Source organism: Schistocerca serialis, chromosome 2 (genome assembly GCF_023864345.2).
Source record: "Schistocerca serialis cubense isolate TAMUIC-IGC-003099 chromosome 2, iqSchSeri2.2, whole genome shotgun sequence".
NCBI lineage: Eukaryota > Metazoa > Arthropoda > Insecta > Orthoptera > Acrididae > Schistocerca > Schistocerca serialis.
In genome coordinates, this window is record NC_064639.1 from 499,636,720 (window position 1) to 499,659,218 (window position 22,499).

The following is a 22,499-nucleotide window of genomic DNA, read 5'->3' on the forward strand; positions in this document are numbered from 1 at the left end:
TGCTTGAAATACTTGAGAACATGTCGTCTTTTATGTACCATTTTGTCAGAAGAGTAGTTAGCTTTATGATTCTACTGTAATTTTATGTTGATTGTCTCGAACAATGTATTAAATTCTATATGTGTGTAGCTCTACAATGCAGCTAACCTTATTACGTATAAGTGGCAGTCAAATGAAAACGAGACACATGGAAAAATCTACGTAACTCGTTTGTAACCTCAAAAGTAATCGGCATAATTTTTAGTACTTTATCCCACTGTGGGACAAGACGTCAATGACTTCATGAAAAAATCTTTGCAGTTGTCTAGAAATCATGATTGCACCCAGGAGTGCATCTACTTGTCCGAGCAAATCAACTACCACGAATGTGGACCGGTCTACGTGTTGTCAAAGTTGTTTCGACTACGCTGCAGAAGATTCGATGGGAAATTAGCCATCTTGTCTCACAGTGGGATAAATGTATTAACAGCAGCGGCGATTACTTTTCAAATAATAAACAGTTTACTTACTTTTTTCCTATATGTCTCATTTTCATTTCACTGCCCCTTATAGGTTGATGGCTGTACAAATCTTGCTCAAAAGGAAAAACAAAGCTTTTGATTCGTTTAAGATACGTGCTATCTCTTTTCACCAAGATAACGGCGCTCTGAGACTATGTACAAAAACCAAAGCATTCTGCCGACACGCAAGCATTAAATGTTTTAAACAGAACTAAGACTTTTTTGCGCCAGAAGAGCAAATCTGTGTGTGGCAGAGTCGGTGGTATAACTTTGCAAGTCTGACAAGAAATTACGGCCTAAAATGCACCGACTGTGAGAATTTTTCTGCTGCTGTTCCACTCGTTTGAATGCCATGCCGCCTGGACGTTAACGCGGCGAAGGTGAGCCTCCACGACAAAAGGCTTGAAATTATTGTGAGTATCCATCTCATGTTTTGGCTTTCTGCAAACTGATACTGAATTGATACGTTTGTTTATGTGGCTGGGAGATATGCTAGCTTTAAAAAATCTTGTTTTTGCTAGTGATTTTCGCACTAAGAGTTTCAACTGTACATATCTGGTTCGTTGCTTCCGTCTCCCTTTTCCCATAATATTCAGAAATCTTAATATTTTTCCTTCAACCGTTTTGCACAATGATTTGGCATACATCAGATACCGTAGACGTCAAGTACAGAATAGGTAAAGTTCGCTTATAACGGTCTACTATATTTGCCCATCTCTCAATTAAAATTTATCTCAGCTTTCCTGACATTCTACACGACGAACGAGCGACTGAACATCGACTAGACTCTAGCTTTGTAGTATACTTTTCACGTAAACCGCCTAGTGAGACAGCTTAACAGTAGAACACTGGATTAACTATCTGGAGGACGGTGGTTCGAATCCCCCCCCCCTCCCCCCGACTACCCATGCAGATTTAGTTATTCCGCGGTTTCCCTAAATCGCTTAATGCAAATACTGGGATCAGTCCTTCAAGAGAAACAGGGCTAATCTCCTTATCCACTTCCAGCTTATGCTTTGTATCTAATGACCTCGTCATTGACAGGATGTTTAACTGTATCTTCCTTTTCGGTATAAAATGTCTAAAGGAAGACAAATCCTTCAACGAATGTGCCACTATGTTTACATGGGGCTCCCAAAACCGAATTTTGTAAGCCGGTTTAAAAGTAAGGCTTTGGTTGATAACGTGAAGTTGAAAACACTGCAATACCGAGTCTGGACATGCGGTTCTAACTACCGTGTTTCTATTTCCATAATCGATTTTCGCTCCCATGTCCACGCACAACCGTTTTTTTTTTTTTAAAATGTGCCTGTGTTGTCAGGTTAGTCTTGTTTTAAAAAATTTTCGGCTAATTTCGAAGGAGTGAATTTTTGTGCAGTGAAAGAGAAATAGAAATATCAAACTGAGCACAAAGCGTATTTCATTGAACAGAAACAGCCATTGTGCTGACTAAATCAGAAACCAGAACAACTGATCTCCAGACGCAGTTTGTGTAAAACAACAGACGATCGGAAAGTAGGTATTTTACCGGTCTAGCAATAGCGCTTCAGGGTTTGGGCTTGAACATGCAAATACGAAAGCGAAAAGCAGTTTCCGAAATTCGATTTCGTCTTCCAGAAGTTGTCGCATGTAAACGTAGTGTGAGTGTACTGGCCAGTCTACACGCCATACAGGGGGCCTAATTGTAGGCTATTTAATCGTTCACTCGTGTTGTTCGCGATGTGATAAAGGACGTGCCAGTTGAGTACAGTATTGTCCTTGTGCATGTGCAAGATTGTGGAGGACGCCCATTTTTCGACTGTAGGATGGTCGCGAACGCCGTTGGCCAAACTAATCCACATGGCAGGCATGCAGAAACGAGCTTGTCCGGCAGCTCCCCTATGAGACTGTATGCTGTTGCTGCTTCCAGGTGGCGGCAGCAGGCAGTCAGCCGTTGGCTGCATTTAGCTATGCACATTCTCAGCGCGCCACCTGTTGTTGACAATTGTGCCGGTCGAATGGGGCCGCGGCGCCAACGACCTCAGCTTTGCTATCCAGGAAAGCGAGAGTGACGAAGGGCTCAGTACAATGTGCGTGCGAGTGAACAAGAGGGCGTTGCCGAGGGGGGGGGGGGGGGGGGGGGGGGAGGAGTTGCGAGGAGAAGGGAAGAGTGGAGCTGTGCAATAAAAGAGAAAATTGCTTGTTCATGCATAGCGCGCGGCGCCGTGGAATCCATTTGATCCAGTTCTACTTTCCCTTGCTCCTCTCCCCTTCCTTCCTGGTTGTCTGCCGCCGCAGGCAGGAAATAAGGAAGCGGGTGCGTGGCTCGTACAGTGAACTCAACTACCCGGCAGATTCTGCTGCTAGGCTTCCGTAACTCTCCTTTATCCTCTTCCCCTCATCCCTAACAACCACATTATTTCATACTATGCTTAGTACGCTTCCTGCACTGCACATACTTGAACATTCGATTGGCGACTAATATCTCATCTTAAAACAAAAAGAGGTATTTGTGCTTATACTGTTACTAGTGGTATCACTGTCCTGGGTTAAAATTATTGGTACTCTTACGATTCAGCCAAACGCGAACAATTCTCCATTTTACCTCTGCACAAACACCACTTTGCTTTTTATTAATGATCTTATGTTGAGGTTTTAACACAAGAAGTCCAGTGTTACAGTTAGAAATTGTGGCTTGATGCAGCATTACGTCACGGCACGCAAATTACACAGAGTATATTAATCGAGTATATGGCAATGAGAGCACTTAGCAACGCCAAACAAACTTACATAATTTATAACGTTTACGAAAATTGTTCTCACTGATACCCCCCAAAAACTATGAAAGCAAATAATATTATAACTTACTACATTTTCACTGTTCATGCAGTAATGCTCCACCATTTGACATGTTTGTAATTTATTATTTATTTACTACAATGTATTTTCACTACATTTCACAGACGGTGTCCAGATATACCACTGACTGTACTTGTACAATTATATATTGTACGATTCACAGTTCAGCAGATGTGATGTTATAAACATTGAGATGCATAAAAAACTAGCTTTTGCTTAAAACAGTATGCAAATTACCCACACTATGCTCATTCAGTGTCAGATAATGAGATCACTTAGTGACTGTTAACAAACTTTAAACATAATTTCAAATCTTTTCTAAACTTTTTGTTCCCTACACGCTTGATGTCAAATATTTAACAAATGAATTCATTTGTAAATTCATCAGACATCTGAAGCTGCATTATTGTAGGAAATCAATTCTTTTACGAATTGTGTTTAAGTACAACAGACCTTAAAAAATTACATTCACCTGTATTAATTTAACTCTTTCAATATTTTTCTTTCCTACCTTAAAATATCTCTCTTTATCCTTGAAATGATTCATTAATCAATGTTTTGTAATTATCTCCTGATGGCTGTGTACATTCATTGTACCATGCATCTGTAGGAAAAATGCCATATAGACAGCTGTGTCTCAATCTGCAGGAACAAGTTATCTCCACAGGAAGGAAAATCAAACTCGGGGAGGTGCCCAGTAACATTAACACCTACTGCAGCTAAATAATCATCACAAAGTTTTGATCAATGTTGTGACAAAAGCATTACCCGCCGGCTATTTTGAAAAATGTTGAAACCACAGGACAGTTGCTTAATCCACAATCTTTTACTGGGTAAACGAGTGGTTTCGGAACAGCTGCAGTTTCATCATCTAGTGTAAACTGCTATAATAAATATATTCTGTTAGCTCTGAAAGGGAGGGGATCCTCAAGTGTGAAATATCAGATAAGCAACTATGTGGAAAAATTTTCAAAAGTGAAACAAATTAAAAGAGAGAACAGGGTTACTTACAAATAAAATCACTTAGTCATCTGTGGTCATCCTTACCCCAATGTTGTCGTGGAACCAAAGGTCCCATGTCAAAAGAGCAAAAGGGACCCAAAACAATCCGAAAAAATAGACAAAACAACTGGACACCAAAATACCAAATAATAACAAAACATGTAAAATGTGATAAAAGAGTGTGTGTGTGTGTGTGGGGGGGGGGGGGGGGGGGGGAAGGGAGGAGGGAGTGGGGGAGAAATCACATATTTCATGGAAAACAGGGTAGATCAACAGTGGATGCAATCTTTAGAATGAGACAGTTGATGGAAAACCATTGGGAGTATGGGAAAAATCTGGTGATGACATTTCTCGACCTAGTTAAAGCATATGACAGTGTTCCCAGGGAAAAGGTAAGGGCAGCCTTGAAGAGAAAGGGAGTTGGAAAGCTAACACTTGAAGTCATCCAGGCAATATATGAAAAAAGCTCTAGTTGTGTGCAGACACCAGTTGGAAGAACTGAATGGTTTAAGAATGTTACAGGACTAAGACTAGGAAGTGTGATATCACCACTACTATTTATAATGGTGATGGATGAAATAGTCAAAGAGATGAAAGAAGCCCATGGAGGAAGGGAGATGAAGCTGTTACTATTTGCTGATGATATTGTGATGTGGGGAACAAGCAGTAAGAAGGTACAAAAACAAATAGATATCCTAAATGATAAGGTCGAGAAATATGGAATGAAACTGAAAAGCAAGACCATGGCGGTGACCAGAGGGGATAGAGAGGGCAAGGGACAAATTCATATTAAGGTACGGGATATTGAAATAGTGGACAACTTTAAATATTTGGGAAGTGTATTAATGGGGAATGCTTGTTTGGTGGCAGAAATTAGCAAAAGAATACAACAGAGTAGTACATTTTACCAGTGTGTGAGGGGCTTGGTGTAGGGAAAGAAAGTACCAATGAGGGGCAAGCTGGTGCTATACAAGACTTACTTCACACCCATACTACTTTACGGCTCAGAGACTTGGACTATGACTGGAAGAGAGGAGACTAGGATACAACCCAGTGAAATGAAGTTTATGAAAATATGCTAGGAAAGACGAGGAGAGACAGAGTGAATAATGAGTATGTTAGGAAGGAAATTGGAGTGGAGAAGTTGACTGAGAAAATTGAAAAGAATACATTAAAATGGTTTGGGCATATGAAGAGGATGGGAGAGGGAAGAATACCAAGAAGAATGATGGAGTTCAAGCTTGAGGGCAAGAGGCCAAGAGGAAGACCAAGAACAAGATGGATTGATACAATAAAGTTGAGTTTAAGGAGAAGAAACTTGCTATGGAACCAAACTGTGGAAGAAGAATGGTGGAAAGACTGAGTAAAGTGGTGAAGCACCATTGATACCCCAACCCGACCAAATGTTGGATAGAGGGGAATGAAGAGGATGATGACTTACAAAAATTCCACAACAGCTGTTCCCCATGATGCGTGACTGGGAACACAAACAGGAAAATATGTAATAGCAAATACCAGTCATAAGTGTGCGGCTTCAGCACTTGTAGCTAGTAATTACAGTTACATAGTTTTCCTGTTTGTGTTCCCCGTCGCACATCAGAGGGGAACAGCTGTTATAAAATTCTTATAAGTAATTCTATGCAATATGTGATCCTCCCCAATTTTTATTGCATTTTAAATGTTTCATTATTTTGATCTTTTGGTGGTTGTGTGGAAAGACCTGGAGAAAAGAGGAGTAGCAAAACAGATTATTTGGAGGATAAGGGAAATGTACCATGGAAGTGTGAGCTGTGTGAAAGTAGGAGGAGAGAGATCAGCTTGAATTGAGGCAGGAAAGTGCACTTTTGCCATTACTATTCATTGTAGTGATGAATGATATGAGTACAGTATCACAAGTAATTGGTGAAAGGAAGATGAAAGCTATGGTGTTTGCAGATGATCTGATGATTTGGGGGAATAAGGAGGAGTAAGTACAAGAGCAGTTGGACGTATGGGAATGAACAGTACAAGAATATGGGATGAAATTTAGTATAAATAAGAAAGAAGGAGAGAGGAACAACTGGAATAACAATTGATGGGGAACAATTGAGGAGAGTGAAGAGTTTCAAGTACCTAGGAAGCCTGATACAGGAAGATGAAGAATAAATGAGCAGGGGAGAAAAGCAGAAGTATTTCGGAAGAGTGTCAGAAGCATGATATCGAGCAAGGATGTACCCCAAATCAGTAAAAAGGTTATATAATGGTCATACTATGTCCCGATCCTGACATATGCATCAGAAACCTGGGTTATGAAAGGAAGAGAGAAAAGCAAAGTACAAGCTAGTGAGATGAAATTCTTGAGAAACAGTATTGGAGTGACAAAGACAGACAGATTAAGAAATGAGAGGATCAGAGAGTTAATGAAGGTGGAACCATTACAGGAGGAGACAGAGAAAGCAAGGCTGACATGGTATGGACACATTAAGAGAATGGAGGAGAAGAGGATATCCAGGAGGATACACAAGATGAAACTGGAAGGAAAGAGACCACAAGGAAGACCGAGAGACAGATGGCTCAAAGGGGTAGAGGAATGCATCCAGAAGAAAGGAGAAGACTGGACCAAGGTGAAGACGGAGAGATGGTGGCAAGATAGAAGACGACAGAGAGGCCTATGTTCCATACAGACCTGGCCAGAGGCTGGAAACTGTCCAAGATGATGATGATGGTGTTTGGTTGTGACGTCTGTTTTTTCAGATTTTTTAGGTCCCTTTCACTCTTTTGACGTGGAACCTTTGATTCCGTGACAATACTGGGGTGAGGATGACCTCAGATGATCAAGTGATTTTATTTATAAGTAACATCATGTTCTCTCTTTTAATTTATTTTACTTCTGAAATTTTAGCCACATAGTTCCATATCTGATATTTCAAACTTAAGGATCCCCTCCCTTTCACATGTAACAGAATATTTTTATCATTGCAGTTTACAGCAGATGATAGAACTGTAACTGCCATGTACCCAATAAGAGATTGTAGATGAAGCAAACTGTCCTGTGGTTTCTACATTTTTCAAAATGTACAGTTGTGGCTGCCCCATAAGAAGATTTCTCTGTACCTGCTGGCTGTTGATCTGTAACTGCCTCCGCAAATTCAGACTGGTAATGCACAACAAAAAATGTCCCAATGAATATTTCTTATAATCAAGCAACATATGTTTCAATAATTTCATATAATGAATAACAGTTACTATTCACTATAGCTGATATATCCATCATGAAAGAACAGCAACTGTATTGATAATTAAAACAACTTTAATATACTGTTTATTTTTCAATCTAAGTTGTACATTTTTTTACAGTATGGTTCGTCTTGATCTCCCTGGATCATATTCAAGTCATGTAGTTGTGTCAGCAACCTGTCATGTCTGTATAAGGACCACATTCTGTTGTAATGATGGAGACATGATGAGTTGCTGACACAATTACACAGATAAGAACAGAGTCCAAGGAGATCAAACCTAGTGTGCAATGTGTAACTGGGACTGAAAAATAAATGATATATTAAAGCAGTTTTAATTATTCATTATTCTCTTCCAAACAGCTATCATTAGACTGTATATGACAAGTGATGTGTTCAAAATTGAAAGAGGAGCCAGTCCAAGATATTTCATAATACCAAAACTATTCTCAATGGATCTAAGCCGGAAGTTTACAGAGTTTTAAAGTAGGAAAGCAAAAAAAGAATGTGTGGCAATGGAACATATCTGAATCGCCATCATGTTGCTGATGACATTATACAGTTTGCACCCAGTGCAGCTAAACTTCAGCAATGAATAGAAAAAGTTAATATGTAAGTCTGAAAGTACAACTGAAAATCAATTTTAATAAGATGAAAATAATGTACGTCAGTACATATAAAAGTAAACAGTTGAATTTAGCAATGAAATTATAAAAACAATTGATGAATTTTTATATTTAAACAAAGACTGGATAGGCTGCTAAAGAAATAAAACAGAAGAAGAACAACCACCTGAATTGTCTTGGTAAACTACACAGAGTGTTCATAGCAAATATTCTAATACATGTGAAATGGGAAAGTTACAATCAGTGTGTTTTAAGAATTCTGACTGGCAGGGAGACACTGACTTTTAACGTAAAAACTATATAAAAAACTGAGGGATGCTCTGTGGGTAATGGATGTTAAGAATTACTAGTATATACAGGAAAACAAGCAAAACAATCCAGGAATAGACTTGAATGGAAGACTTAAGTATGACTGTACTCAATATGATATTAAGATTATTAGGAATGGTAGCCACATGAATAGATGATAGATAGCCTGATGAAGTTCTTTGATGGATATCAAAAGATAACAAGAGACTAAGACAACGACCTAATCAAAGATGGTAGGTGGCATTACAAAACAAAGAGAGCAGCATGGGTGCATATCCAAGACAGTAATGCATGGAAAAAGATAAGGGGGACACTTTTAGCCGGCAGTGAATGTCAAATGGCTGATGATTCTCTTTTGAATAGTTTGTACATTCACTGTTTAACAAATGCAGTCCTTGTCTTCATTTACAGCTTTCTTCAGTCCCCCACAGTTTGGTTGTACAATTGTTCAGTCACAGCCAGAGACAATGTTACCCACACAACGAAAAGCACAGTGTTCACAGTTTAGCCTTACTTTCCTTACAGGACATATGCATCATTAGTGTGAAGTGAATATGGCCCTTCTTGGCAGTACATACTAATAAATAAACAACACCCTACAAAATCACGTTCTGAGAGCCCACCTCCTGTTTGTGGCACAGGAGGTTCTCCCCAATTTCTGAGTTTCCCACATATATTACTCATGGAAATGTGTTTGTAGCCACTCAGCAGCTGTCCTGTAAATATTCCAGAAATAAGCAACTATGAGCATTGGATATGGGAAGAAACAACCAACTAGACAATAACAATAAAAACCATGACACACATCTTTGGACTGATGTTGTGATGTAAGGAAAGTTACAGTGCAATGTCCATTTGATATCATTAGAAATAGTCCTTTTGCAGTCATACAAGGAAAGGGAAAGAAATCAGTTGTGAGCCATATAAAGAAACCATCCTAGACTCAACATGAAGTGATTAAGAGAAACTATGATGAGAAGTAAAACTCGATCTCTCTATTCCTCACTGCAAGTCTTTTCTCTTGCCAGCTGAACCATCTCAATCAGGATGTTGTGATGTATATAAGCTTTCACATCAGTTTAGTGAAGCTTCAAGAAATAATGAATGTGTAGTATCAATGCAATTATATTAATATACTACCTTTAATCATATTCTGTGTGGCAAACACAGGTAAGGTTAACTATATGAAAATGAAGATTACAGTATGAATCTTACTCTTGAACTCCTACCTACTTCCCTAAAAAACTGTAAACAATAAACAAATTTAAAACAATCAAAATGGGGTGGGAAATACCAACATCCAGTCTATGACTGAAACAGTAATGAAGGGTGTGGAGCAGGAGTCAATATTGGGACTATTTCTTTTTCTTATGTATGTGAATGATGTTATACATCCTTCTAATTCCTAAATAATTACTTATGCAGATGACACATCTGTACCATTTTATGGTAACAATGAGGAGGAATAACCTATTTTGCAACACACGGGATATCTGAGGCGACTAAATATTTTAGTAACCAAGGCCTAAAAGTAAATATCATTAAATTACAGCTACTGGAGTTAAAACAGCCAACTCATACCACAGATGTATTTATGGAATTTCACATAAAGGGAATGATATTCCTTGGTATATACTTGGATGGCAATGAAAATCATTTTAACTACGTTTGCAGGAAAATAAGCAGTGCATTGTACCTGTTTAGCCAAATGTCTAAAATTGCACTGCTGGAGAATTTTCCCATTTATAAGTTATAGGATAAAGCTGTGGGAATCTTCTGCTGAATTAAACTTGAACAGAATACTGGAGCTACAAAAGACAGCTGTATTGCTGATACATGATCTGAAATCCCGGGAAACCTGCCGTGATGTCCGAACCAAAAATAAATATCTCACTGTGTGAGCGAGTGTGTGTGTGTGTGTGTGTGTGTGTGTGTGTGTGTGTGTGTGTGTGTACTTGTCACCTTTTTTGTAAGTCGTCAGAGTGACACAACCAAATGTTATGATGTACGTAATCACAACGCAAAAAATAAGTACAGTTATTACAAAAAAAAGTTAGAAGCAACAGACCATAGTCTTTCTCTCAGTGGCTCAATGCGGTACGACAATCTGTCAGAATCAATAAGAGGACATACTGGGGATCCACTTAAAACAAAATTAAACACTTTTCTTGCAAATAATTGCCTGTTTTCGCTGAAAACATTTTAAGCTGTATATATTATGTATTAACCTTTATTGTTAAATATGTCACATATTAAATCTTTGTTCACAAATGTGAAAGGTACTATACCTTTTTAGCAATATGACATTTGCAAAAGCCATCATCTGATGACTACAATAAAAAAAATATAAATAAATATATAAAAAAGTAATGTGCCTACAACAGGTGCTGTATAATGGTCTTTGACTGAGACCAGCTGCACAATAAATAATAAATTGAACAGTAGCTTGAGGTGTTACATGATCTCATTTCTAAAATATTTACAATGCAATGTTTATGTTTTTCGCCAGTTTTGATACTTCTCTCAGTTTAGAAACAGGTTTCACATTTTTCAGTAATACTGATACTTTCCTCAGTTTTACCACACAACACCTAAGATAAATCAGTTGAATGAATCACACTCCAGCTTTTTTCACTCATATGCAAAGGCACCTTTAAGTTACTTCTGTATTTTATTAAACTACCTGTCAGTTTCAAATGGGCATGTACAGAACACACTGTCTTTTTGGCTGTGGATATTAACTCTGCCAGCCAGCCTGATGGTATCCGAGACATGTAGGCTATGTCCTTGCCCATAATTGTCATCCCTATGCTGACCCATACATAGGACTACCAACCAATGACACCACACGAGTTTACACTGCTAGCACTATATGCCTATCTAGAGCCTGATTTCCACAAATAAATACCCATAACAGAAATAAAACAGTGGAAAAATCCAATATTGAATACGAACAACATGGAAAGGCTAGACTGCTACTCATCACATAGAGGAGGTGTTGAGTCGCAGACAGGCACAAGAAGAAAACTGTGGTAAAATTTTAATCTTTCAGACAAAGTCTTTCTCCTGAAATATAAAACACATACACACACAATTTCACACACACATGGCCACTGTCTTCGGGCACTGAGTGACAGTCAGGCTTCAGTGACTGGAGACAATGCGAATGTGTGTACAAGTTGAGCCTGTGTGAATGGGTGTGCGTTTTCTATGTCGAAAAAAGGACTCTGCCAAAAAGCTTAATATTTTAGCATTCTTTTTCATTGTGCCTGTCTGAGATTCAGTGCCTCTTCTAAGTGATGAGTAGCGAACTGTTCTTTCCATACTGTCATAACAGAAATAAAATATTTTGCAAATTATATTTCTGTATGAAACAGAAAACAAAATATCCTCTTTTCAATTTTCTAGTAATTCTTGTTCTTTTCTCTTCAATAACTAATCTATGTCACAAAAAATACATTACCAGAGAGAACTACAACACTGTTAAAGATTTGCTATCAATTTACCAGTCGCTTGAAATATTCACATCATCTTTTCCTGCAATACTACCCCATTTAATGACAAACAATTACTGTGTCAGCCTGTTTCCTATTAGAGATAGACAGACAGATGGATATATAGGCAGATAGATAGACAGACAGACAGACAGACAGAGAGAGAGAGAGAGAGAGAGAGAGAGAGAGAGAGACACAGACAGAGAGAGAGATTCCAATAGAAATCCTGCTACCATAACAAACTCTGATGTGCTTAAAACAGCATGTTATTAAAGAATGTGTCCACAAATCCATGTACATAATACATCTCCCCTGAAAACTGATAATCTGTAACACTGGGATTCAAACCCAAATCTCCTGCTTCAACTCTCCCCAGGATCAACTAAAACATTCAGTGTCACTTACATTTCCTTCTTAGTATTTCAGAACACTACAATGCAGTAATAGTGGTCTGACAGTATAAATTTGATGGACCAGTTGTCCTGTACTAAGGATGCAAAGGTATGCAACAGTGTGTTAACAAACAGTTTTCACTGAATTCAGTGTTATCACATAAATCTCAAAGGATCCCTTACTACCTTCTTTACTCTATACACCGTATCACTAAAGCTGTATTGTACCATAGATATCTTATGAATGACAGAATTAAATTTTGGAAATAACTCTCTTTTATGCAGCAAACAAAACTGTTGATACAAACCAGTACAATAAATTAACAACACAGTAATAAAAGCTGAACGACTAAATTGGTTTGGGAGGGGAGGGAGAACTGGAAGACTTAATGTAATGTCTTTTACCTGTGAGCACCAGTCAGATGGGTTTATTCCTGCACTTACTGCCCGATAAAGATCCAGAACAAGTCCTAAAGTCCTAGCACATTGCACTGCTTCATACCAGTCCTCCAAAACAGTCAAAGCATTACACATAACTGCTGAGATAGGTCCAACTTCTGGTGCTAACAATACTGGTCCATGACAATGTTGTTGCAAATGTTGTGCCACGGGTGGAGGTGGTAATGGTGGTGGCGGTGGTAGTGGTGGTGGTAACTGAGGAGATTCTGGAAGTTCAACAAGCCAGAGAAAACACTGTGGTGATAACATTATTACTGTCCCTGAGTCACTGGATGAGATTCAAACCAACAGTCAAGACAGACAGATCAGTACTGTCTGTGGAAGGTCTTCTCATGCCATGCCTCACTGACCAGCTCCACTTTCAGCTTTCATAACAAGAATAAAACCTTCCAACTGCTGTGAAAGTTGTTTCTTCTCACTTGTTTCACTCCACAATGCAAACACAATGGTAGTTGTCAATTGTGTACCATTCCTCAAGGTCATATTATACACTGCTCAGCCTCATTTTGCTGTTCTGATTACAAGCTCTTCAAAGCAACATTCTTTGCCACTGGGTAACAGTACATTATGTTTCAAAACACTTTTGTTGTACCTAGTGAAGAGGGAACATATTTCAGTAACACAAAAGGCTTGTTTACAGACTAAATGTGTCAACACCTTCTGGAAAGTAGTAACATCCTCCTGTCACACTCTGCAACCTTGCATTTTTTACTGAACATAGTTACCCTTTGTACTGGCAATGTTTCTTCACCGTTCTGTTGTACTGATTTAACTCATAATCATCTTCATAATTATGCTGAAGAAAGGAAGTTGAAAAATTGTTATTGCTAAATGAGACAGGAATAACTAATCTTTCATTTCCAGAATGAATTTACTCTTCCTTTTTTTATTATCTCAACTTATAAAGACTTTGGATTCCTTCAAAAGGTAAGTTATCCTTCCATTTTCTTGAATGAGTCACGAAGGCAGTGGACAGTGAAGAAGAAATAGCAGAGCTTTAGAAATTACAGGAAACACTGAGTGTTGTAGGTGTATAGGCTTGTACATCCGTAGGAAACTTTCCGTCTGAACAGTCATAATAATTCAAAACATGTACTCTGGATTATCTCCTTTTGAGTTGCCTGAAACATGGTAACTGACAAAATATTTTTCACAAGTATTTCCCTAAATCACATACACTTCCCATGCAATAATTTATAACTGCTTATATTTGTACTTTTTTAAACTCATTCTTTCACACTTTACCTAAAGGATAAAACAAAAATGCAGCAATGAGCAGGAATAAGCAAGGGCTCTGGGAGTGTGATAAAATTTATGATTTCTCATCCAGATTATATTCTCACAATACTTTCCTGTCACTTATGTGCTACATATATTTCAGTCTGTTGTTAAATGAATAAGGCAGAAAGTATGAAGAGAAGAAGCAATCTCAGAAAACCAGCAAAGTAAGCCACACGCTCCACTGCCCATGACCAAGTGAAACTACAAAAGTAGAGCTGTGGCTGCAGGGTCATGGTTCAGTGACCCTGAAGGTCATGTTTACAAATGGGTAAAATATTTCTTCAAAAACCTGATATTTTAGTGTAAACAAATGTGATGGTTTACAGACAGTACACAGCAGGTATTGCAATCATTACAATGAAACTGCAGTAACAATCCTTGTGTGATTCTTATACAATTTTGCATACAAAAGTAACATTACTACTTCTTTGATCAAACATAGTCAGCAAAGGAAAAGTGTGGTAATATGAAGAAGAAATGGCTTTATGCTCACACTGGATATACAAAATATGTACCCTTTAAATAACACAAAAAATTATTTGAAGAATTTTTTTTTAAACATAGTAGTCAATTGTGGCCAACACACAAGAGAAGGTTACATAAAAAGTCAAACTTAAAGCAAAATGCACACTATTTTGTGAAACACCATAATATCTTTGTACAAGAAGTAATTCTGTGTTCCAATTATACCACTTGAATCTTTTTTTTAAAACGACATCATGCAGCTGCACAAGAATTCCTCAAGATGTTCACAATAATTTCTTCACTGAACATCGCAGACTTTTCCAGTAAACTTCAACCAACCACAGGCTTTTCTTACATCAGTTGCTTCCCATTCTTTTGATGTTACTGTGTTTCTGATTTGCAGTAGCATGTTCATAAATATAAACCAATACAAAATTGTTTGAACCAGAGCTGGTCAGTATTCATGTACTAATGTGCTACAACACACTGTAAATATCACACTTAAATTGTGCCATTTCTCCTCAAATATGAGCCGGAAATCTCATAAAAATTATGCCATTTCCCTTTGAATGTGGGCTGGAAAATGCAATAAAATTACACCATTTCTCTTCGAGCGAGTGCTGGTATGCAAATAAAATGGACAAAAACATGCTGCCGGCCACTGTGGCTGAGCGGTTCTAGGCGCTTCGGTCCAGAACCACGCGCCTGCTATGGTCGCAGGTTCGAATCCTGCCTCGGGCATGAATGTGTGTGATGTCCTTAGGTTAGTTAGGTTTAAGTAGTTCTAAGTCTAGGGGACTGATGACCTCAGATGTTAAGTCCCATAGTGCTTAGAGCCATTTGAACAATTTTTGAAAAACATGCTTTTTAGTGCTCTTTCCATGATAACCAGAAACCAGTGTCGAGTACTAAAATTATGGTCAGCCATGCTACAATCAACTCAGAGAAGGGACGCAAGTGTCTGGTTTCCACTGTGCATGCCCTAATGTGTCATTATGCCTTCCGGCCCTACAAGTGCTATATTGCTCACAGCACCAGGATGGTATTTTTCTTTGTAAAGTGTTATGGAAGCATAGAGTTGAGGGATTTTTGAGGGGCATTTGATATATAGGTGCTGTGGCTCAGTGGTCACGTGCATTGACTGGCAATTTGTTGGCTTGCATTTCCCCCAGCTGCTATCTACATTTTCTTTTTGTCCTCACAATGTTAGATAATTAATTGTATAATTTAAATACATTCAAACTGGTCAATTCACAGGTCTAAAATTAGTATGTTCAATTTAGTTACAATTACGAACCTTGTAAGCAAAATGCTATAAATGGTGGTAAAAAAAAGCAAGTATATGAGGAAATATAGTACGAAAATTTATGAAAAGAGTTGAGTCTACGGGTGTGACGTTTGTAACACATTATTTTGCTCTTTGTGTTTGTTATTCGAGAAGAGCGATGAGTGGTGTAGAGGGGACTGAAAGACCTAGGACACATTAATGCATTAATAAACAAACATAGCAGAAATCGTAAACGTATAAAAAAAATACTTGATTTTAGTGCATTAGGTTAGAGCTATTATCACAACAGTATTAAGTTGTGTTCATTGAAAGACATAGTGGAACCCAATCTTTTTTGTAATATTGAAGCACATTGGTAAAACTTTGCTTGAGCCACCACTGGTTTGAACTGTGACAAAAAGTTGTCCATGGTTGCATTAAGTTGCCTGCTTATGTTTGTTAATCTCCAGTTATCAATGACTATTATCCTATTGAGCATATACTGTCATCAATGTGCAGTTCATAGTGAACAAAAGATGAATATAGTTTACAGCTGTTACAGTAATATGAAGTGTGACAACATCAGATCACAACATTGAGAGTGCTTTATCATAAAAATGAAGCAAACAATGGAAATTCCAGGATAGAATGTAACAATACTATGAAAAAGATACTTGCCACTCGCCATATAGCAGAGATGCTGAGTTGCAGATAGGCACAACCAAAAGACTGTCAGAAAGTGAGCTTTTGGCCAACAAGGCATTCATTGAAAATAGACAGCACACACACACACACACACACACACACACACACACACATACACACACACACACACACAGACAACCACAGTTTCTGGCAGCCAAAACCAGAAGTCTGGCCAAATGCTCACTTTCTGACAGTCGTTTTGTTCTGCCTATCTGCGACTCAGCATCTCCTCTATATGGTGAGTAGCAGCTATCCTTTCATAATATCATTATCATAAAAATGGCTGTTTATAAACAAGCTTATCCAAATGTAGCCTCACAAAATTTATGTAACTTTAAATTGTGTTACTACTTTCTTCTTAAAAATTGGTGCTGACCCCAACTGTAACCAAAGCTATTGCCACAGTATGCATAATTCTTCATCAAATACAGATCTCAGCTACCATCATGAATATTTAAAGTCACTTAAATTCTCCAAGGGTGTGTAAAAAAACCTTTGTACTCACCTTGCTGTGCTACACCAATTTTACAGCTGGAGGTAGTAATAATGTTAGCTATAATAAAAAAAAGAAACAGGTTGCAGCTTACCTTATCATAATCCAACTGGTACCTGTCAATCATTGACTGAATCTGGTTGGCTCTGTGTGTGTATAACAAGATACGTACACCTGACGTCAGAATCAGCTGTATTGCACTGCTCTTTGGTACAGATGTTTCAGCAATCTCGTCAAAGCTGTGATAAGATAAATTCCAAATAAAGCCACAGGCCGCCACAAAATCACACATCCAGAGATTAAAATAGTGACACAATATTATAGATATGTGCAATGTATTCCCAGTTGTGAATATGGGCAGCATCAGCTGTATAATGGATGCACATCTGAAGGAACATTTCACTGTACTTCTGAACAACACAGGCACTGCAATATCATATTGTATCATAATATTATAGCTAGTTTCAGCACAGACTATTACAGCTACTGGAGATTAAAGAAAACATTTCAACTTATGTGGTGATTATACAGGTGGTGCAGATGAAAGTAGCCCATGTAAGTGCAAAGGAAATGCAGTGAAATTACAGAAACAGAGAGCTGAAATGGACTTACCATTTATTTACAATGAAAAATACATTTATAGAAGATGTTGAAAGTGACCCCCTACAACATCAATACACAGCTGTGCACATCTAAACATATTCAGATACACCCTGCATACAGTTTGAATATCGAAGGCTGCAATTTCATGACTGATGTCTTTCAGCTCATGTATTGCATGTGGATTTGCTTCACAGACCTTGCTCTTCAAGTGTCCCCACAGGAAAAGAATCAGATGTTTTTAGATCCAGTGAAAGTGGTGGCCATAAATGTTTGCTGACAGTTTGTTCCTCAGTGAAAACATCATGAAGTCTTTCCACGGATACCTCAGATATGTGATATGTTGCCCTATCTTGCTGGAAGAAGCAGTATTGTCTTTCATATTCAGTGATTTGAGCACAAAATGTATCAAAAATTTCAACATATGCAAATGTGTTGAGAGTAGTGTCAAAAAATATTGGTTCAATGATGTGTGTTCCTGTTACACTGCACCAAAGGCCAATTTTTTCATAATGGAGTGGTTGTTGATACACAATGTTAGGGTTCTCCATTGTCCAGTACCTCGTGTTTTGTGAATTCACATGGCCAGAAAGGTGAGACCACAAATCATCATTCACAGTGTAATGGAAAGGGTCTAACAAACTGTTGTTGGTGTTATTCAAAAACCACATACCATAATATACACGTTTCTGACTGCCATCCTCCTGTAATTGCTGCACAATCATCACAGAATGTGGCTTCAAATTAAGACTTTTCAATTTCTGCAGGCAACACCTCCTACTCACATGCACCTATTGGTCCAATTTATGTGTAGAGTTTGGGCTCTGAATAATTCTTCACCGAATGTTTGCAATAACTTCTGGTGTGCAAACTGAAGGAATTCTTTGTCGTTTTAAATTTTGCACCGATTTTTATACAGACTTTGTATTGCTCTCTTTGCTGGTAGTCCTCTATCCAGTACTTGACGCCAAAAGTTTTGTATCAATCCAACCTGTTTTCACAAATGCTTCCACAATTTCAATTCTTTCTCTTATCAAGAAAGTCATTTTGCAGACCCCAAAGAGAAACATCTAACTTCACTGATGGAATAAACAGAAATGCTGCCAGAAGAATGCTAACAATTGATTATTGCATAAAATTGTCAATTGCAGTAGCTATTTACTCTATTTCAGGAGTCAAAATATTGCATTCTCATTCAAAGGGGAGCCAGGCTACTTTTAACTGTGCCAGCCTGTAGTTGAGAACAACAGCAACAACACACACACACACACACACACACACACACACACACACACACACACTTAGCTCCTCCACTGACACTCACCGTCTTTACTCGAATCTAAGCCGCACTTTTTTTCCGGTTTTTGTAATCCAAAAACCCGCCTGCGGCTTAGAATCGAGTGCAAAGTAAGCGGAAGTTCTGAAAAATGTTGGTAGGTGCCGCCACAACTAACTTCTGCTGTCGAATTATGTAGTGTGGAAGACGAGCTTTTTTTCACCGCCCCAAGTTTTGACCGCTGCATTTTCATACATTATCCAACGAAGTAGATACAAATTCCGTATTGTTCATCTTCGAATGTAGCAGCATTTCAACGTACTACGAAAATCCAACTGGCAAGATTGTTTGGGATGTTTGTCAATATGGCCAACTCTACGTTCTGAATTTTTTCCTACCTGTGACAAGAGATCGTTGCTAATAAGAACTTTTATGAATTGTGAATCGCATGCAGTATTCTTTTCACCATAAGAATAATACCGTACGAATATAAACATTTCGCCATGTATTCTTTCGTGTTTGCTGCTACCTCATTTAAATCCTGTCTGCCTAATAAACTACAAAACTCGAGTGAGACAACAGCAAACGCGGAATAATATACATATGTCATGTTTATATTCGTATTGTTCTCATGCCTAATAGTGATACAGTCAGAAATGAAGCACAGCAATTGACAAGATTTTTAAATTTAAGATGACTAATTTCTGTGCAGAATGTAATGTATTACAGAGGCGTCTGCAAAGATTTTCAACCGGAGAAAAATTTTCGCTGAACTCTCGTTCAGAACATCTTCTATCATACGCAGTCTATTATTTGGTTCTTGTTGATCATTATCAAAGAAAGCAGCAGTGTAAGTAACAGCAAATGGCAGTCTCTTGCCATTGTTTCGCTGATGAGACGATTCCTCTTTTTTTTTTGTGTTGTAAGGGCGGTAGCGCGCACAAAAGCAAGCCATGCCGCAAGCGGCGACAAGTCGTAAACACTCACTATCAGAATGCGACAAACAATGCGTGACACAGTACAGTAATGCATTTTCAGCTTAGAGTGACGTAAACATCTATAACAAAGAGAACGGCACTTACCAGATCAAAGAAAAATAAGCAATCAATTCAAACCAGACGAAGCACGTGAAAAAGGAATGGTACCCATATAAATACGGAAGGAGCACCTAATGCATAGCAATGGTTACATGGTAAAGCTTAATTGCTAAGTTTAAGACTCGAACCAAACTACTGTAGCTGTATAGTCATTCATTCGACCTAAATTGTGTCTCATATTAGAGTGGACAAACTTTGTTTCGATTTGGATCTGCGGCCTAAAACTCTTCTCTCCCTTGGAATTTTGAGTCTCAAATTTCAGGTGCGGCTTAGATTCGGGAAATTTTTTTTTCCTTGATTTCGAGTCTCATTTTTCAGGTGCGGCTTAGATTCGAGTGCGGCTTAGATTCGAGTAAATACGGCAATTCTTTTCTTTGTTCTGTTTATTTTTTATTTTTTTCTTCTTGTATACAGCAGAGGGAACTTTGTACCACTATCACTTCCTATTTTCCTTGCTCAGTTGTGAATGGTTCATGAGAAGAACAGTTGTTAGTAAGTCTACATAAGAGACTGAATCTCTATAATTTTACCTTCATGGTCTTTTCACAAGATATATACAATATACATAGATTGACTTTTCTATGAATGTGTGCTCTCAGAACATTAATAGTGAAGCTCTCCATGATGTAGAATGCCTCTCTTGCAGTGTCAGTAACTAGAGTTGGCAGAGTGTGTTCGTGATATCTTTGTGCGTACTAAATGAACCTGTAACAAAGTGTGCTGCACTTCTTTGGACCTTATCTGTTTCCTCTATTAATAATACCTGTTATGGATCCCGGACTGATGAGCAATGTTGAAGTATTTGTTAAATGAAGGTTTTGTAACTATGTCCTTTGTAAATGACCAACATTTCCTGAGCATATTTCCTATGAATCTCAGTCTGGCACCTGCCTTATTTGTGATTTGTTTTATATGGTCATTCCACTTGAAATCACTCCATAAGCATTCTCATGGATATTTTATGGATGTGACTGCTTCCAGTTATTGTTCTGAAATGGTGTAATCAAATAATAATGGGTTTTTCTGCTTACCTATGTGCAACACATTACATTTGTTTATGTTGAAGGCCAACTGCCAATCCCTGCACCAAACATCGAGCCTCTGCATGTCTTAATGCACCTTGCTACAATTTTCTAGCATTGCAGCTTCTCTGTACACAACAGCATCATCAGTGAAAAGCGTCACGAAACTTTCCATGTTATCCACTAGGTCGCTTACATACAATGTGAAAAGTATAGTCCTACAACACTCCTTTGGCAAGCTGGCTTTCACACAACCATTATTTTTGGAACTCATGTTCATTCCTGAAGAGATTTTTGGTCTCTAGAAATATCACACTATCCCAGCATAAAACGTGTACAAAACTTATGCAACAAACAGACATCAGAGTTATAGGCCTATAGTTTTGTGGATCCATTCATTAAGCCTTCTTGAAAATGGGAATGACCTGTGCTTTTTCCTAATAATCAGGAACACTTTGCTCTTCCAGAGACCTAAGGTACGCTCCTGCTAAAAGACAGGCAAGTTCTTTCACATACTTTATGGAGAAATGTGCTGGTATCCCATCAGGTCCAGTGGCCTTACCTCTGTTGATCGATTTCAAATGCTTGTCTAGCCCATTGTCACTTGTTTCAATATCAACCATTTTGTCATTTGTTTGGTGATGTAAAGTAGGTACTACAATGCGATCTTACCCTGTGAAACAGTTTTGGAAAAAGATGTTTAGTATTTCGACCTAATCTGTGTCAGCCTCCATTTCAGTGCCATTATGGTCACACTGAGTGTCTGGACAGATGGTTTCAATCCATTTACTGATTTAACGTAAGACCAAAACTTCTTAGATTTTTCTGTCAAGTTTGTAGATAGAATTTCAATTGCAAATTTGTTGATCACTTCACGCATGACTCTCCTTAAGCTAATTTTGGCATCATTAAGTTTCTGTTTCTCTGTATGCCTTTGGCTACATTTAAATTTACAGTGAAGCTCTCTTTGCTTTAGCAGCAGCTTCCTAACACAATTGTAGAACCATGGTGGGTCTCCCTCATCCCTAACAACTTTGCTCAGCACTTACCTATCTAAAGCATACTGTACAATATCCTTGATCTTTGATCATTGATGCTCAACATCCTCAGTGTGGGAGAGATTTTTTCCGGTTGTCTGCTCAGGTAATTTGAACTCTGTTTCTTGTCATTCTTGCTAAGCAGATATATCTTCCGACCTTCCTTTTTATTCATATTTGCAACTGTATTCAGTAATGCAGTAACAGCCCTATGATCACTGATTCTCTGTTCTCCACTGGGTCAAAACATGTAGGCCTGTTGGCGACATGGATATTTAAGACATTATTTTCACGAGTCGGTTCTCTGATTAGCTGCTCATGGTAATTTTCGGATACGGCACTTAAATCAACTTCACATGATTCACAGCCCCTACAACCCATCTTTAATCACTCAAGTCTTCAGTCTATGGTTGGTAACTTC

General features: G+C 38.2%; 1 protein-coding gene across 1 annotated transcript in view; it reads right to left on the minus strand.

Moving 5' to 3' along the window:
* Positions 1-22,499, minus strand: part of LOC126457445 (unconventional myosin-XV) — a 945,978-nt gene that overhangs the window by 167,910 nt on the left and 755,569 nt on the right. Inside the window, exon 48 of the mRNA XM_050093727.1 lies at positions 17,141-17,285. Coding sequence (XP_049949684.1) covers positions 17,141-17,285 — 145 coding nt within the window. The remainder of the gene's footprint in view (positions 1-17,140; positions 17,286-22,499) is intronic.